The sequence below is a fragment of the Zosterops lateralis genome (genome assembly GCF_965231275.1).
Source record: "Zosterops lateralis genome assembly, chromosome: 27".
Taxonomy (NCBI): domain Eukaryota; kingdom Metazoa; phylum Chordata; class Aves; order Passeriformes; family Zosteropidae; genus Zosterops; species Zosterops lateralis.
In genome coordinates this window covers 5,858,229-5,876,027 of record NC_139787.1, presented here as the reverse complement: position 1 = coordinate 5,876,027, position 17,799 = coordinate 5,858,229, and the positions used below count along the sequence as shown (strand labels likewise).

The window sequence follows — 17,799 nt, the reverse complement described above, 5'->3', positions numbered from 1 at the left end:
ACCAACCCAGGGGCCAGGGGAGAGCCCGAGTGGTCAGTGACTGTCCCTTGTGCTGGCTGCCTGGGGAGTGAGGAAGAAGTGCTGCTGGATGTGGAGGAAGGCTCATGGAAGGTAAGGGGGCACAGCTGAGCTGGGAGCCAGAGAGACTGAAGGGGAATGGGGCTTGGGGACCACTGACTCTCCTTTAGGGCCCCGGTGGGGGACAGAAAGGGTCCCAGCTCCTGTTTGGTGCAGGCAGTGGTGCAGCACAGCCACATGGGGCCGGGAACTGTGTCCAGCCACTGTGATGTACCTCCATCCTCAGGGGCTGTCCATGTGGGTCTCAAAGCCCTCCAGAATGCCCCTGTTTTTTCCTGGGGAAGAGTCAATATTGCCATCCCCATCTCTTTCCTGATGGCCTTGGACCCTGCAACCCATCCCAGCCCAGGAAACCACCCAATCCTGGGGACACAGAATTGGGGACATAGAGGTGGCCCCAACACTGGGCCTCAGAGCAAATCCCCTGCAGTTCTCTGCTTCCCTGCAGAGCTACTGGTCCCACTGCCCCTGTTCTGGAGCATCATCCCATTGTACAGCTGGGGAAACTGAGGCACAGGGGGGTTGGGTCCTGGTGTTGGCCTGCTCTGAGTGAGCTGAGAGAGGCAGGTTTGTGGTTTGGCGCTGCTGAGTATGAGACACGTCCCCACCTCAGTGCAACGAGCTGAAGAGACTCTGCCAGATGTAGGCAGATGCTTGTCCCCTCCAAAACCCCTCACCCCTCTGTGGGGGGCTGGGTGCCAGGTGCCACTCTGTCACTGCCCTCCTCACCTGAACGGGGAATAGAACAAAGCACTCCGGGGTGGGGATAAGGGCAGGGAGGGGTCAGTCACCCATTAATGTCATGGGCAAAACAGACTCAAATTGGGGAAATTAATTGCATTTATTACTAATCAAATCAGAGCAGGATAATGAAAAGTAAAACCTTAGAAACGTCTTCCCCACCATGCCTCCCTCCTCAGGCTCTCCCTCCTCCCTCCAGCAGCACAGGGGGATGGGAATGGGGCCCCGGGCAGTTCAGCACAGGTTGTTTCTGCCACTGCTCAGCCAGGGCAGTCGCAGTCCTTGCCCAGCTCGGCCAAGGTGGGGTCCCTGCCTTCCTCGGGAGACCCTTCTCCAGGGAATTCTCCAGCAGGAGTCCTTCCCGTGGGCTGCAGCTCTGCCCCAGCTGCTCCAGGCTGGGGCCCTTCCTTGCCCGGGCTCAGTGCCCCGGGAACTGCTCCAGCAGGGACTTCCCACAGGCTCACAGCCCCCTTCGGGCATCCCCTGCTCGGCTGAGGGCTCCTGCAGGGCTGCAGGGGGGTCTCTGCTCCCCGGGGACCCCTACGGGCTGCCGGGGAATCTCCGCTCTGGTGCCCAGAGTCCCTCCTGCCCCTCCTTCCTCCCTGACCTTGGACTCTGCAGGGCTGCTGCTCTCACACATTTGTCTGCCGCAACTGATTCTGCACAATCACTTTTCTCCCTTCTTAACTCTGTTATCCCAAGGTGCTGCCACCGTCACTGCTGGGCTCGGCCTTGGCCAGAGGCAGGTCCATCCCAGAGCCGGTGGCATTTGCTCTCTTGGACATGGGGGAGGCTCCTGTCAGCTTCTCACAGAAGCCACCCCTGTTCCCTCCTGCTACCAGGACCTGCCATGCAGACCCAATGCACCCCCTCACCCTGGGCCTTCTTGTCTTTGCAGGGATGGCTGAGGGTGGCCAGGCAGGGATCCCAGCTGAGGGGGAGCCGAGGGGTGCCCCTGACAGACCGCAGGTGAGCCACGGCTGTGGATGTGTGTGTGGGGCACTGTCCGGGGCTGGGAGTGACTGGGCAGGGCTCTCATGGCTGAGCTCACAGTGTTGCTTTCACCTGCTATTAATCTGCTTTTTTTAAAAAAAACCCCAAATGTTGTGTTTTCTCTGCATTTTGCACCCCTAGCACAGTGAGGGAGAGGGAGGATTCTGTGACCCCCTCTTTTCCTGCTTCTGCCCCATTTCCAAGCCCCCTGAGCAGCTCCTGCAGGTCCTTATCAAGGGGTGAAAGTCTCCAAGTTTCCACGTGCTGAAGAATTTAGTGTGAACTGGAAGAATTGGGCAGGGCCTGAGCTCAGATGCAGTACTAGGCACCAGGGAATTCCCAGTGTAGAATTTTGAGTGTGCTGGGGGGTTCTGGTGCTCCAGGAGATAGGAGTCCCTGCGCCCCCAGGTCTGGCACAACTCTGGGCAGGGTCTGAGCCAGGTCCTGGTACTGCCCCACAGGATGTGGCTGAGCCCAGGGAGGATGTGGGGACTGAGGGCCTGGCAGCCACCCCAAGCCCAGGCAATGTGGAGGACATGTATGAGCTTCTGGAGAAGCTGGGCAGGTGAGCAGGAATCACTCAGGTGAATGGGATCTGGGCAGGTGAATGGGACCCACCACAGGTGAGCAGGCTGCAGGCAGATGAACACAGGGCAGGCAGGGATCCAGGCAGATTCAGTGGGGTACAGGTGGGGATCCCATCTCCACCAGAGCCTCAGGAGTGCCCGGATTCCTGGGTTCTTCCCCCAGTGTGGGGTCAGCCCAGCTGTGCCCCAGCCCAGCTTTTGCTGCAGTGGCCACTTTGGCATGGTGAGGCTCTGCCGCGAGCGCAGCACCAGCACCTTCTACGCTGCCAAGTTTGTGAAGATGCGACAGCACTGGGGCAGCCGCCTGGGGCTGGAGCGGGCACAGGTGGAGCAGGAAGTCACCATCCTCCGCCAGCTCCACCATCCCAACATCATGCGGCTTCACGACCTCTTCACCAGCAGAGCCGAGGTGGTGCTTGTCCTGGAGCTGTGAGTGGGGTCCTGGTGAGGGGGACTGCCTTTTTGTGCCATGTGTTGGAGGTGGCCGAGCTCCCCTGTCCCAATCCTGCACAGGATCAGTGGTGGGGAACTCTTCGACTTCATTGCGGAGAAGGAGATGCTGTCAGAGGAGGAGGCCATCGAGTTCCTAGGGCAGATCCTCTGTGGGGTGGAATACCTGCATGCCCGCCTCATCGCTCACTTCGACCTTAAGGTGCTCATGGGAACCCTCCATCCTCACTCCCTGAGGATCCAAGGACTGCCAGGCATCTCCAGAGCCCTAGTCTCATTCTTCTCAGCTTCCCAGCGGTAGCCCCTTCATCATCCCACTGTGCCCGGCCCTGTTCCCACAGCCTGAGAACATCATGCTGCAGGAGAAGGATGTCCCCAAGCCCTGGATCAAGATCATTGACTTTGGGCTGGCCCAGCAGCTGGAGGATGGGATCACTTTCAAGAGCCTCTGTGGGACCCCCCAGTATATCGGTACATCCCTGGGGCTCCTGCTCCTCGTACATCCCCAGTCCCTGCTCTGGGACTACAGCTGGGCTGCTCTGAGGGGCCACACCAAGGGCTGGGGATGGGACCCCCAGGCATGCAGGGAGGGAGGTGGTAGGATGGTGCTGTCCCTCTAATGTCCCACCCTGGCTCTGTTTGCCCCCAGCTCCTGAAGTGATAAATTATGAGCCACTGAGCCCTGCGACTGACATGTGGTGAGGGGTCAGGACCTGGGGACAACAGGCTGAGCTGGTGGGTGGGGAGGGACTCCCCTGGGTGCCCACAGGGCACGGGGGGACCCTGGGGAGGGCAGCACCTGACCCCCACCTCTGCCTTTCAGGAGCATCGGTGTCATCACCTACATTCTGTGAGTATGGGGCAACGCTCCCTGTGGCTGTGGGAAGCTGAGGCACAAGGACTGTGGGTGCTGAGGTGGCTGAGCTGGTGCTGTCCTGGACTCAGTAGCTCTGTTGTGTCCCCACAGGCTCAGTGGCCTGTCCCCGTTCCAGGGTGAGACGGATGCTGAGACTCTCTCCAATGTAGTGGCTGGTACCTACGAGTTTGAGGAGCACTGCTTCAGCCAGACCTCCGAGATGGCCAAAGACTTCATCCGCCAGTTGCTGGTGAAAGAACCAGAGTGAGGCCTCATCCCCATCCCTTTCATCTCCTTCCCATCACTACCCCCACCTCCACCCTGGTTATCTCCACCTCCAACATCCCCATCTTCCTCATCCCCATCCCTTCCATCTCCTTCCCATCACTACCCCCACCTCCACCCTGGTTATCTCCACCTCCAACATCCCCATCTTCCTCATCCCCATCTCCATCCCACCCTGTCCCCAACCTCATCTTCATCCCCACCTCTACCTCCATTATCCCCATCTCTCTTTCCATCCCCATCCTCATCTCATCCCTACCTCCATCCCACCTCTATTTCCATCTTCATCTCATTCACATCTCCATCCCCATCATCTCCACTTCCATTTGGTTCCCTTCTCTGTTCCCACCAGCACCATCCCCATCTCCCAATCCCCATGGTGGATGTGTAGGGCCTGGACCCCCAACCCCAATGCCTCCCTCTGTGTCGCAGGCACCGCATGACAGCATCCGAGTGCCTGGTCCACCCCTGGATCAAGGTGAGAGGCACAGGCAAGGGGTGGCTGCCAGACCCTGGCTGCCAGGGTGGAGACAGAGTGACAGTGCTGTGTCCTTGCTCCCACAGCCCGTGAGCAGGAAGCAGGCACTGAGCCGGAGCCGTTCCTCCATCAACATGAGAAACTTCCGCAAGTTCAATGCCCGGAGGAAGTGGAAGGTGAACGGGTGCCCGGCTGTGGGGTCCCATCACCCCTGAGTCCCCTGGGGAGCTCAGGCTGGGCTCCATTTCAAGGCTGGCTCCACCTCAGAGATGGCTGTAGTGCTATGGGGGGGGAAGTAGAGCTGGGGAGGGACCCCTACCTTGGACTCTCTCTCTTTCTGTCCCCCAGCTCTCCTACAACACAGTGTCTGCCTGCAACCGGCTCTGCCGCATGCAACTGCTCTGCGACCTCAGGAAGGAGGACGAGGAGCTGGTGAGCCCCCAGGAGCCCCCAGATCCCACCCAGCATGGGCTGGGGAGGGGAGAGAAGGGATTTGGAGGGTCTGTCTCAGTTTCTCCATATGGCAGTACCCTCTATGCTGCAGACCCCCTGTTTTGGGCAAGAGGGACAGAGCATGGGACCCCCCTGTTGTTGGGATGAGATGAGGGAAGTGTGGTGGGGGGCTTGGGCAGAGATAGGGGAATCAAATAGCGTGGGAGACTGTGCAGTGGCTCTGCAGTGAGGGTTGTCTCCACCTGGGGTGCCCTCTTCTCTGGCGGGGTTCTTTCTCCGGGGGAAGCCCTCCCTCCCCTGCAGCCCCCCCTGTGCCACCAGCGCTGCTGTGAGAGTGACCAAGAGGAGGAGAGAAGCCCCCAGATCGCTCTGCTGCACCGGCGGAGAAGCAGCTGCTCCTGAGCTCCTCCAAAAAAAAGACAGGACCCCTGCAAGAGGAGCCTTGAGGGTCCCCCCATCATCCCATCCAAGGGGGCAGGGGCACTCTCTAGCCCCAGTGCTCCCAGTTCCATGGTGTTGGAGGGTCACTGGGGCATCAGCACCCCACTCCTGCCCCCAGGTTTTGCTGCAATGGAGCTCATGCTGCCCCAGGGCTGGGACCCTCCTCCCTGCTTTGTCCTAATGAGAAAAATAAATGTCACCTCCTCCTCCTCTACCCTCTTCTCCTGCTTTTGCTTCCCCTTAAGGATGGCTGGTCACAGCCAGGCAGGTGCTGACTGCCCGCAGCTTTCTCCTTCACTGTAGGGCTGCTGTTCCGTGGGGACCCCAAAGCCATGCGCTCCTGGCACCTCAGATTCACCCTGTGAGGCAAAGTGACCCCTAAGTTGTCCCTTCTGTTCTGCTCCGGGGGGACTCCATGGGTTGCTGGCTGCTTTCCTGGCGTCCTCCTGCCAGGGCAACTTGGATTCTCCTGCTCTGGCTGGGGAAACTGAGGCAGGAGGCAGCTCTTCCTTCCCACCCACTCCGGCGCGGGGGGGCCGCCCTGTTTTCCCCCCTCTCTATTTCCCAAACATGCCCTGGCCCTGGCCCTGACAGTTGTCAGGCTAAATATTTTGTGTGCGGCAGCCAAAAACAAAAGTGAAGGGGCCGCAGGGTCCGGGCAGAGTCCGCGGGCCTCCCCCCCCATCCCGGCGTTTCCCGGGTACCGGCCGGACACGGCGAGCGGGACCCGGACACGGTGCAGCAGAGCCCGAGGTGGGACGGGGACGGGGTCCCGGGGGTCCCGCTCGAGGATGGTGCCGAGGGCGCTGGGTGCTCCGCGGCTGGGGGTGATGCTACTGGTCCTTGGCCACCTCCCACTGCCCCTGGTGTGGGCTCCCTCCGAAAGTAAGTGCTTGGGAGGGGAAGGCCGGGAGCGGGGTGGGGAGCGCTTGCCTGGGGCAATTCTGGGGCGGGGGCTGCCTGGTGATGTCTGTGCTCGGGGGTCTGCAAGAGACAAATCCTGAGACAAAAATCTTTGAGTGTTCTCTGTCTCAGTTTGCCCCCATGGCAGTACCCCCAATGCTGCAGACCCCCCGTTTTGGGCAGGAGGGGCAGAGCGTGGGACCCCCTATTGCTGGGAGGGGAGTGTAGTGGGGGGCTTGGCCAGAGATGGTGGCACTGGTCACTCAGCCCCACCGCGATGGTGGAAAATTGTCACAGGAGTCAGAAGTGCTGTTCTTTGCACAGCTGCTGGGGTGGGAAAGGCTGGGGAGGGGGTGCCATGGTGGGGAGGGGGCAGCTGTGGTTCCTGGGTCTCATGGCCACAACAAGGGACAGCTGGGGGTACGAGGAGGGTCTGTCATTTGCCCTGCCTTCCCCTCTCCCTGCTACCCATGCCTCCGTTTCCCCTGTCACCGAGGGGCTGTGCTGGGGGATGGGAGCAATGGAAGAAGTGGATGAAGCATCTGAAAGCTACCCAAGGGACACACGTCACTGTGCCTGCTCCCGCCTGGGACCCCTGTCCTCTGTCTGTCCTCCCAGGGGCACGGGGGACCCTCTCCCCTTACAGGGCAAGGTCAGGGAAATGATGGTGGCAGTGGGGGCTGTAACCCTCGAGATTGGTGCAGAACTCATGCCTGGTCCCACGGGAGGACAGAGGGACCCTCCTGTCCCCACAGGGAGGGGACAGGGCTCCCAGTGAGAGGCTGAACCTGGTGCGGTGCTGGGGTGAGGGACTACCGGCAGCTGCCAGAGCCACAGTGCCCATGGGGCCACAGTGCCTACAAGGCCACATTGCCCACAGTTCATGGGTGGCACCAAGAGGGGAAAAACACCACTGGGCATGAGGTCCAAGGACATGGCCATAAGTTGCTGGCCCAGGCTGGCAGTGGACAGACGAGAGGTGACCCATGCACACGATCTGCTCCAGGACCTGGACCTGGTTTCTGGCTGGGGATGCTGTCAGTGGGAAGCTCTTTGCTTATTCTGGCTCTTGCATCTCTGCTGGGATCAGGAAGCAGGAGGTGCTGAGGCTCATGCTGTCCATTTCTGGGTGGAAAAGCTCCAGGAAAGCAAATATAGGGCTGGGGCACTGCCACATGGACACCTGTGGTAGCCTTGCGTGCCCCATTACCTGTCTGGGCACAAGGGGGAGTTAATGGGGACAACCTCGCTGGAGCTGCCATTCACTGGGTAACAATGTGTCCATGAGTGGGGAGATCCATGAGCCCCCACAGCTACCCCACAACTTGGGGAAGGGGAAAAGCCATCTGCACCCCCAGACAGCTTTCCCCAGGGTGGGCAGCAGGGCTGGGACATGGTTCTGGGGCTGACATGGGGCAGGGCAGATGCCTGGCCTGCCAGGCCTGGTTAGCATCACTGCTGATGGATGCGCCGTGCCCTGGAGAGCCGCAGCGCGCTGGCTGCTGTCAGAGCCACTTGCGTCTCCCCAGCCATCCAAACCAATTCCAGCCACGCTTGACAGGCAGCACCAGGATATTAAACCCCTGCGAGCATCACCTGGGGGTTCCTGGGTAGGGGTGAGGGTCAGCTGCCCCATCCCTGCTGCCCATGGGGTCCTCCTCTTGCCACCCCAGTCTGCGGCAGCATGGACATCCGCAATGACGTCTCCCAGCTCCGGAAGCTGGAGAACTGCTCCATCATCGAAGGCAACCTGCAGATCCTGCTGATGTTCACCACGGGTGCCGAGGACTTTCGGGGGCTCAGCTTCCCTCGCCTGCTCATGATCACAGAGTACCTGCTCCTTTTCCGTGTCTATGGGCTGGAGAGCCTGCGGGATCTCTTCCCCAACCTCTCTGTCATCCGCGGCACCAACCTCTTCTTCAACTATGCTTTGGTCATCTTCGAGATGCCACACCTGCGGGACGTGGGGCTGCACAGCCTGGGCCACATCCTTCGTGGTTCGGTGCGCATTGAGCGCAACCAGGAGCTCTGCCACCTCTCCACCATCGACTGGGGGCTGCTGCTGCCCGACACTGGGGACAGCACCTACATCGTTGGCAATAAGTTGGCTGAAGAGTGTGCTGACGTCTGCCCAGGCATCCTGGATGTGGAGAAGCCGTGTGTGCAGACCAGCATCAATGGGCAGCTGGATTATCGCTGCTGGACCTCCAGCTACTGCCAGAAAGGTGGGTGCCTGTGGCACGGGGTCTGGTTGTGCTGGCTGCTTTTCTGGGATGGTGCTGGTCTGCACTGTGGGGCAAACTGGGAGGGCACTGGACAGGCTGGTGGAGCCACCTGGGAATGGCAGGCCCAGCGTGTGGCTGTGGCTCCCCTACTGCTGGGAGTGTGCCGTGCCGGCAGCACGGTGGGGTAACCAGATCCATGCTGTATCATCCTCCGAGGAAAGGCCAGCTCCCAGCTGCTGTGTTTTCTCAGCAGTGAGGTAAATACAGGCCCCTCCTGAGCTCGTTTGCTGTAAACAGGAGACCTGGTAATGAAATATGTACTATAAACACAGATTCTTATCAGGGCTGCAACCTCAGCTGTGGCCCTGGCCTGGCTGCACTGGACAGATGGGGTTCAGCATGGGCTGAGCCCCACCTTGTCCATCCATCTGTCCTGCTGTCCCTCCATGCAGCCTGTCATCCACCCATCCAGCTGCTCACTCAGCCACTCATCAACACACCTGCCCAGCCAGCCACTCATCACATGGTCATCCATCCGTTCCTCCCTTTGTGCACCCTTCCATCAGTGCTGCCATGTCTCCATCCACTCCTCCATCAATCCATCCCTACCTCCCTATATCTCTCCCTGCATACCTGTATCCTTCCCTTTCTCCCTCCAGTCCTGCATCCCCATATCCCAGCATCCCTCCTTCTGTCCCTGCATCCCTCCATCCCTGCGTCACATTCCTGCCATCCCTCCCTCCCTCTGTCTCTGCATTCCTCCATCATCACATCCATCTCCACATCCCTCCTGCCCTGCCATACCTTCATCCCTCCATCCATCCCTCCATCACTCCATCCATCTTTCTATCCCACCCTCACTCTTGTTTTCCCCCAGCCCTGGAGGATGTCAGCAGCCCCCCGAGCCTTTCCCACCTCTCTCCTCTCCTCTGTGTACACCCGACCCCAATCCCAGCTGTGCTGCCCGAGGGGTCTGTGCCTGTTGCTCCCATGTGCCCACGTGCTGTGTCTCCTCTCTTAGTGTGCCCGTGCGGTGCAGGCTCGGCGTGCACAGCAGCAGGCGAGTGCTGCCACGCTGAGTGCCTGGGGGGCTGTGGCCGCCCCCGTGACAGACAGGCCTGCGTCGCCTGCCGCCACTTCCACTTCAACGGGCACTGCCTGCCCTCGTGCCCGCCCCGCACCTACGAGTATGAGGGCTGGCGCTGTGTCACCGCCGAGTACTGCGCCAGCCTCCGCAAGGTCTCCGACAACCCCCGCGACGCCTCCAAGTTCGTCATCCACCAGCGACAGTGCCTCTCCGAGTGTCCCTCGGGATACACCAGGAATGAGAGCAGGTGGGGGTATCCCCAGTGCCCCGGCATAGGCACGGTTGTGGCATGTTGGCCAGCTCACATCCCGTCCCTGTCACCCTGCTCACAGCATGTTCTGCCATAAGTGCGAGGGGCTGTGTCCCAAGGAGTGCAAGGTGGGCACCAAGACCATTGATTCGATGCAGGCAGCACAAGAGCTGGGGGGCTGCACCCTCATCGAGGGGAACCTCATCCTCAACATCCGCCGGGGCTGTGAGTGCCAGACCTGGCCCCACCACATCCACCCTAGCTGGGAGAGCTGCTGTGGAGGGCAGGGGGAAGGAGGAAGGGGTCTTTTCCCTTGCAGAGTAAATTAATGGGAAGGTGCCCCTCTCCCTGAGCTCATGCAATGTGTCATTCCCAGATAACCTGGCCTCGGAGCTGCAGAGCAGCCTGGGGCTCATTGAGACCATCACAGGCTTCTTGAAGATCAAACATTCCTTCGCCCTTGTCTCCTTGTCCTTCTTCAAGAACCTCAAACTGATCCGTGGTGACTCCATGGTGGATGGGTGAGGATGATGTGGGTTTGGGGGGGACATGTGGCTCTGAAGGTGCCCTTGTACACAGCCTCCATCCACATCTCCTCCCCTAGGAATTACACCCTGTATGTCTTGGACAACCAGAACCTGCAGCAGCTCTGGGACTGGACTCACCACGTCCTCTCCATCCCTGTGGGCAAGATGTACTTTGCATTCAATCCCAAGCTGTGCCTGGCTGAGATCTATCGCATGGAGGAGGTGACAGGCACCAAGGGACGGCAGAACAAGGCAGAGATCAACCCCCGCACCAATGGGGACCGGGCGTCCTGTGAGTATGGGGATAGGGACAACTGGCAGTGCCATGACCCTTTACCTGAGCCCTGCCTCCTCCCCACAGGTAAGACCCAGACCCTGCGCTTCATCTCCAATGTTACCGAGTCCGATCGCATCTTCCTCAAGTGGGAGCGGTACCGGCCCCCCGAGTACCGGGACCTCCTCAGCTTTATTGTCTACTACAAAGAGTCGTAAGTGCTCCCTGTTGCCCTCTTGTCCCCATTGTGGAGGGCTTGGGAATCTTAGCCCATGGTGTCCTTTGTTCCTGCTGGACACCCAGGGGTCCCGGGACCCTCCCTGATGCCTGGTGTGGGACAGACCCTTCCAGAATGTGTCTGAGTATGTGGGGCAGGATGCCTGTGGGGCCCAGAGCTGGAATGTGCTGGATGTGGATCTGCCACTGAGCAGTGAGCAGGAGCCAGGGGTGACGCTGCTCAACCTCCGTCCCTGGACCCAATATGCCATCTTCGTGCGTGCCATCACCCTCACCACGGCCGAGGAAGGACGCAACTACGGGGCACAGAGCGAAGTGGTTTACATCCGCACCATGCCAGCGGGTAAGGGGCTGACAGGGGCTGGGCATGTCCGTGGTGGAGCCCCCAGGAAAGACTGACCACACCTGTGTCATCCCAGCTCCAACAGTGCCCCGGGATGTCATCTCCATGTCCAACTCTTCCTCTCACATCGTGGTGCGTTGGAAGCCGCCCACACAACGCAACGGCAACATCATCTACTACCTGGTGCTGTGGCAGCAGCTGGCTGAGGACATGGAGCTCTACATCAATGACTACTGCCACAAAGGTGAGGCCAGGCAGGGCAGGGGCAGCACAACAGCCAAGGACACCAGCGGAACAGGGATTGTGCCACTGAGCCAGGTTCTGCCAGCCCTGCCCATTGTTGCCCACAGGCCTGAAGCTGCCCACCAGCAGCGCAGACACGCGCTTTGGGTTTGGGGATGGTCCTGAGGGGGAGCAGGATGCGGAGGAGAGGTGCTGTCCCTGCCGCCCCACTGACGGGCAGCTCCGCATGGAGGGTGAAGCCGAGTCCTTCCAGAAGAAGTTTGAGAACTTCCTCCACAATTCCATCACCATCCCCAGGTGCCATCTGGTGGGGGTCCCTGCTTTGGGGGACTCCCTCAAGCTGGGTGCATGGGTCTGCCTGGGTGGGGGTTTCCCGTGCCTGTTCCTGGCAGACCCTTTAACTGATTTCCCACTGTCTTAGGCCACCCTGGAAGGTGACATCCATTAATAAGAACCCACAGAGGTGAGCTGGGACCATACCAGCCTGGTGGATCTCTCCTCCCCAGATCAATTTTGGGGGACAGTCCTGGGGCCTTGATTTCCCACCACTTCCTGTCCCCATGTCCTGCAGGACCCCAAAGCAGCGCAGGGATGTGGTAGCCGTCACATCTCCAGCCAACACCTCCTCAGCAGAGCCGCTGGCCCCAAGCCACCCCAGAGGCGAGCCCAAGCCTCACTTCCAGATCTTCGAGGACAAGGTGGTGCGTGACCGGGCGGTGCTGTCACGGCTGCGCCACTTCACCGAGTACCGCATCGACATCCATGCCTGCAACCACGCCGCGCACACTGTGGGCTGCAGTGCTGCCACCTTCGTCTTCGCCAGGACCATGCCCGAGCGTGCGTCCCCAGCCTCCTCCCTTGCAAACCCCCTCTGGCCATGCTGGGATACCCTGGGATGTTGTTGAGATGGGGGACTGGCAGCAGGTTGGGACCCACGTGATGCCCCCAGAAGCTGACTCCCCCTGTGCCCCTCTCCAGTGCAAGCTGACAACATTCCTGGGAACGTCACATGGGAGCCAGCAGGCAAGAACAGTGTCCTGCTGCGATGGGAAGAGCCCAGGAATCCCAATGGGCTCATCCTCAAGTATGAGATTAAGTACAGCCGGGAGAGTGAGGTGAGGACCCCCTGTGGCATCCCCTGCCCAGCCCTGCCAGGTCTGGTTACAGGGGCACAGCATCCATGGCATGATATGCCATGCCATGCCATGCTGTGCCACCCCATCCCGTGCCGTCCCGTGCTGTCCTGTGCTGCACTGTCCCATCTCATGCCATGCCATGCCATGCCATGCCATGCCATCCCATCCCATCCCATCCCATCCCATCCCATCCCATCCCATCTCTCTCCCAAGGGCTGGGGGGGATGAAGCCCCTTTGCCACCCCCACATTGTCCCCTCCAGGAGGTCACCACTGTTGTCTGCGTTTCACGCCACCGCTACTCCAAGTATGGGGGTGTCCACCTGGCTTTGCTCCAGCCAGGGAACTACTCAGCCAAGGTCCGGGCCACCTCGCTGGCTGGCAATGGCTCATGGACAGGGCTCGTCAAGTTTTACATCCTGGGGCCAGGTACCTGCAGGGGACAGGGGGACATCAACAGGGACCTTGGCAGGCAGGAAGAGGGTAGCTATGGGGTTGGGGAGCTAGGGCTCAGAGGGTGCTGCTGGACCATGGTACTGGGGAATTGGGCTGTGCTGCTGGGATGGGATGTGTGGGGTCAGGGGATGCTACTGGGCCAGACTGCTGAAGACGGGAGTTGTTGCTGGATTGGGAAGTTGAGGGATTGAGGGATGATCCTGGCCTGAGACACTGGAGCATCACAGAATCACAGAATCATTTGGGTTGGAAAAGGCCTCCAAGACCAGCAAGTCCAGCTGTTCTCTCAGCACTGCCAAGGCTGTTGCTAACCAATGTTCCCAAGTGCCACATCCACACATCTGTTAAATCCCCCCAGGGACAGAGACTTCACCAGTGCCCTGTCTCCAATGCTTTCCAGTTTTCCCCAACATCCAATCTAAACCTCCCCTAGTGCAACTTGAGGCCACTTCCTCTGGTCCTGTCCCTGTTCCCTGGGAGCAGAGCCCGACTCTGGCCTGGTTGCTCCCTTGTGTCAGGGAGTTGTGCAGAGCCAGAAGGTCCCTCCTGAGTCTCCTTTTCTCCAGGCTGAGTGCCTCCACCTCCCTGAGGTGCTCCTGGTGCTCCAGACCCTTCCCCAGCTCTGTTCCCTTCTCTGGTCACATTCCAGCCCCTCAAGGTTTTTTCTTGTCAGGAGGGGTCCAAAATTGATACCAGGATTTGAGGTGCCTCAGCAGTGCCCAGAACTCACTTTCTTCTCAGCTCTCCCTTGGGTACTGATGGATTTATAGAAACACTTTTTATTGTCTTTTATGGCAGATTCAGTTCTAGTTGGGTTTTGGCCCTTCTAATTTTCATTTTTGTCCTGAGCTCCCTCAGATCCTCCTGAATTTCCTGCCCCCTCTTCTGAAGGTCAGAACCTCTCTTTTCTCCCTGAGTTCCAGCCTCTACTCAGCCAGGCTGGTCTTCTTCCTATCCTTCATCCAAGGATGCTGCTGGATTGAAGAGCTGAGGCATTGGGGCATGCTGTTGGAGTGGGACACTGGGACATAAGGGTCTGCTGATAGACTGGGGGATCTGAAGGATTGAGGGATGCTCTGGGACAGGAGCAAACAGGGATCAGAGGGTGCTGCTGGTCTGGGGAGCAGGAGGCTCCCCCTCTTCAGCCCAGTGGTGGTGGTGGGACAGGTGTCCCATGTAAGGTGGAATGAGTGCCTGGACCCTGATCCATGGCTGCCTGCTCCTGGCAGCTGAGGAAGAGTCCAGCAGCTTCTATGTCCTGCTCACTGTCACACCTGTGGTGCTCATGGTGCTCATCTCCTGCCTGGCCGTCTTTGTCTTCTTCTACAACAAGAAGAGGTAACGACCCCCCTGCACTCCTAGGGCTGGGCTGGGGCAGGGTCTGGCAGAACCAGAGCTGGGAAGGGCTGGGGGGAGGCAGCAGCTCCAAGCACTGCCCACCCCTGACAGGAACAATGACGGGTACCCCAGCGGGACTCTCTACGCCTCTGTCAACCCCGAGTATTTCAGCACCTCGGACAGTACGTGGGGATGTGGGGACAGGCAGGGGCCACCCCAAAGGGCCACCGAGATCTTTCTTTGCTGGGGTCACACTGGAGGGGACAGGGATGGGATGGGATGGGATGGGATGGGATGGGATGGGATGGGATGGGATGGGATGGGATGGGATGGGATGGGATGGGATGGGATGGCGTGGCATGACGTGACGTGGCATGGGATGGCATGGGATGGAATGGAGATGAGTATGGGATTGGGGATGGGGATGAGGATGGGGACAGGGAGGAGGATGGTGATGACATGGAGATGGGGGTGGGATGAAGATGAGTATGGGGATGCAGATGGGGTTAGTTACAGTGATGGGGATGGGGTGATCCTCACTCATACCCCACAGTGTACATGCCTGACGAGTGGGAGGTGTCCCGGGAGAAGATCACAGTGATCCGGGAGCTGGGACAGGGCTCCTTTGGGATGGTGTATGAGGGGGTGGCACTGGGACTGGTCACGGAGGGAGAGGAGACCAAGGTGGCCCTGAAGACAGTCAACGAGTTGGCCACCATGCGGGAGCGCATCGAGTTCCTCAATGAGGCCTCTGTCATGAAAGCCTTCAAGTGCCACCACGTGGTAGGTGGGCAGCTGAGGGAGAGGGAGGGGACATGTGGAGTCCGGCCACTCACATGCCAGCCCTCTTTGTCCTTGCAGGTCCGTTTGCTCGGCGTTGTATCCCAGGGCCAGCCAGCTTTGGTCATCATGGAGCTGATGACACGTGGGGACCTGAAGAGCTACCTGCGTTCACTCAGGCCTGAAGCTGAGGTGAGGGGCTGGTCAGGTGACACCCACCCCGTTCCAGGGGGTCTTGCTGTGTCCCTGCCCCCGCCCTGACTCTGTGCATGGTGCAGAACAACCCCGGGCTGCCACCGCCATCGCTGAAGGAAATGATCCAGATGGCGGGGGAGATCGCCGATGGCATGGCCTACCTCAACGCAAACAAGTTTGTGCACCGGGACCTGGCTGCCCGCAACTGCATGGTGTCTGAGGATTTCACCGTCAAGATTGGAGGTGGGTGGGCAGCAGTGGGCAGGCTGTGCCAGCCCTGTGCCTCCTGCTGCTCACATCTTCCTCCTCCTTCTCTTCCTCCTCTGCCAGATTTTGGCATGACCCGGGATATCTATGAGACGGATTATTACCGGAAAGGAGGCAAGGGGCTGCTCCCCGTGCGCTGGATGTCCCCTGAGGCGCTCAAGGATGGCATCTTCAACACGCAGTCTGATGTCTGGTAGGTGCTGAGGAGGGCAGAGCCAGGGGGATTTGGGGATCCCCCGGCTGAGCAGTGGTGCTCTGGCAGGTCCTTCGGGGTGGTGCTGTGGGAGATTGCCACACTGGCCGAGCAGCCCTACCAGGGCATGTCCAACGAGCAAGTCCTGCGCTTTGTCATGGACAACGGCATCCTGGAGCGGCCCGAGAACTGTCCCGACAAACTGTGAGTGCTGGGAGACACCCCCTCACACCCCCACCCTGCTGTGGGAAAGGCTGGCAGGGGAAATCCTGGTCTCTGTGGTGATAGAAGTGCTGTTGAGGGCTGGAGCCCCCCAAACCCAGCAGGTGTCCTCTCTCTGCAGCCATGAGCTGATGTGCCTGTGCTGGCAGCAGAACCCACGCCAACGCCCCTCCTTCATCCAGCTCCTGGAGCGCATCAAGGACCACATGGCACCTGCTTTCCGCACCCTGTCTTTCTTCTACAGCCTTGAGAATGGCCATCATGGCTCAGGAGAACCCTCCAACACTGAGACAGATCCATCCCCCGAGGAGGATGAGCCCCCCACATCCCCGCTTCCCACATGCAAGGACCACAGCGCAGGCCAGCTCCCCAATGGGACAGCCTCACTCTGACCCCGGGTGTCCTCGGATCCCTGCTGGACTCTGCATCCCATGCCCTTCTCCAGCCACCCCCCACTGCTAGGATCCTCCTGCATTATTTATTGCTTCCAAGGGCCCAGCCAAGGAGTGGATGTTTTGGGAAGAGGGTGGCAGAAAATAAATTGGGGGTGCTCCAAGTTGGGAGGAGAGAGTGGGGGGCTGCTGGTTGAGAGGAGAACACCCCAGTCTTTCCTTACTTTTTTTTTGGGGGGGGGGTGGAATAATGTGGGTATGGGTAGCAGGGTTTGGCATTTGGGTCCCCCATCAACCTGCCTCTGTCGTCGCTCCCCAGCTGCCTGGCAAACAGGTGAGCCACCCCTGTGATCCCCACACCTTTTACAGGTGAGGAAACTGAGTCACGGGGCAGCCCTCCAGCGGGAGAAGCCTGGGGTTGCCCTGATGTGTCTCCCCAGTCTCCTGCACAGAGACCAGTGCTGTGGCCGTGCTGGTCCACGGAAGGGGCGTCGCTGCCTAATCTGAGCATGAATAAAGGAGATGAAGCTCAGCTGTGGCAGTGTCTGGCTTGGGGGGGTCGCGGGGCAAGGGGGGGCGGCGCACGGGGCTTCCCACTCCGCCAGTCCCATCTGTGTCCTGCGGCTTTGCCCTGCGGTGCCCAAACCGGGGGCGTTTCTTGAGAAAAACGTCAAAGCAGTGGAATTTAGGAGGATGTGGCAACAGCCACTGGTCTGCTCTGCCACGGGCAGATGCTGGGGTGTCCACTGGGGCCCCACGGGAGGTCACCCCAAAGGAACCGTGGTCCCCTGGGTGCCACTGGGGGCTGGCAGTGGAGATGCGCCGGGGACTGAGCCATGCAGGAAGGGTGCAGGCTGAGAACGTGCTAAACTCAGCGCACAGATGAGCCACCCCCGACGTGCTTCCGAGCAAGCTCGGGGACAAATAGGAACCAGGTGGTGGAGAATCCTCTGGGGAAGGCCGTGGGTGCAAACCAGTCATGTCCTGCCCCACCTCGGGGAGGAGGACGAGGCTGGACCCTGGTCGGAGGTGGGGGACAGTTGGGGACAGGGTCACTGTGCCACCAAACGTCCCCCCCTCTCCAGCATCTCTGTGCCCCAACATAACATGGTGCTGGGGAAGAGCCTGAGCCAGGAGAGCCCATCATGCCTCTCGAGATTTGGGGCACTGTCGGAGGGGTGTGACAGCTTGAGGGCCTGTAAGTGCCCCCCGGAAAGGTAATAAGCCATGTCCCTTCTCTTGCAGCCCACTCTGAGCCAGGTTCTGGAGCAGATGTGTATGTCTGTGTGTGCATGCGTGTGCACGGGTGTGCCATAGAATTTCTGGGGGTTCCAGTGATGGGATGGATCCACTTGGTGGGGCTGGGGGTG

The 17,799-nt window shown here is 60.0% G+C and overlaps 2 protein-coding genes across 4 annotated transcripts; both read left to right on the top strand.

Annotated features, from left to right (window-relative positions):
* The first annotated feature begins 25 nt into the window (after positions 1–25).
* LOC310919527 (death-associated protein kinase 2-like) lies at positions 26–5,537 on the top strand. Of its 3 annotated transcripts, XM_083878896.1 has the most exons (13): positions 26–111; positions 1,718–1,788; positions 2,274–2,377; positions 2,607–2,828; positions 2,913–3,051; positions 3,191–3,320; positions 3,499–3,547; positions 3,673–3,699; positions 3,817–3,969; positions 4,423–4,468; positions 4,555–4,644; positions 4,817–4,900; positions 5,243–5,537. In XM_083878896.1, exons 1-13 carry the CDS (start codon positions 105–107, stop codon positions 5,321–5,323), a joined length of 1,203 nt encoding a protein of 400 aa, XP_083735022.1. In that variant the 5' UTR covers positions 26–104; the 3' UTR covers positions 5,324–5,537. The 3 variants fall into 3 exon arrangements, with proteins under 3 accessions (XP_083735022.1, XP_083735021.1, XP_083735023.1); XM_083878895.1 differs by having other exon boundaries at positions 4,817–5,346; XM_083878897.1 differs by lacking the exons at positions 26–111; positions 1,718–1,788 and having other exon boundaries at positions 2,271–2,377; positions 2,563–2,828; positions 4,817–5,346.
* A 608-nt stretch (positions 5,538–6,145) lies between these two features.
* INSRR (insulin receptor related receptor) lies at positions 6,146–17,010 on the top strand. The gene is made up of 22 exons (XM_083878778.1): positions 6,146–6,247; positions 7,939–8,490; positions 9,512–9,824; positions 9,910–10,052; positions 10,204–10,348; positions 10,432–10,646; positions 10,716–10,842; positions 10,970–11,208; positions 11,285–11,452; positions 11,559–11,748; positions 11,873–11,914; positions 12,023–12,288; positions 12,430–12,566; positions 12,850–13,015; positions 14,272–14,380; positions 14,492–14,562; positions 14,934–15,163; positions 15,242–15,352; positions 15,439–15,598; positions 15,686–15,815; positions 15,885–16,019; positions 16,159–17,010. Exons 1-22 carry the CDS (start codon positions 6,154–6,156, stop codon positions 16,427–16,429), a joined length of 4,014 nt encoding a protein of 1,337 aa, XP_083734904.1. The 5' UTR covers positions 6,146–6,153; the 3' UTR covers positions 16,430–17,010.
* Positions 17,011–17,799: the final 789 nt, after the last annotated feature.

Excerpts from the sequence above, each read along its gene's own strand:
- LOC310919527 (XM_083878895.1), top strand. Across the intron at positions 1,789-2,273 it reads GTGCCCCTGACAGACCGCAG|GATGTGGCTGAGCCCAGGGA; the intron begins GTGAGCCACGGC and ends ACTGCCCCACAG. Across the intron at positions 4,469-4,554 it reads TGGTCCACCCCTGGATCAAG|CCCGTGAGCAGGAAGCAGGC; the intron begins GTGAGAGGCACA and ends TTGCTCCCACAG.
- INSRR (XM_083878778.1), top strand. The coding sequence starts at position 6,154 with ATGGTGCCGAGGGCGCTGGGTGCTCCGCGGCTGGGGGTGATGCTACTG. Across the intron at positions 11,915-12,022 it reads ATTAATAAGAACCCACAGAG|GACCCCAAAGCAGCGCAGGG; the intron begins GTGAGCTGGGAC and ends CATGTCCTGCAG. Across the intron at positions 15,816-15,884 it reads AACACGCAGTCTGATGTCTG|GTCCTTCGGGGTGGTGCTGT; the intron begins GTAGGTGCTGAG and ends GTGCTCTGGCAG.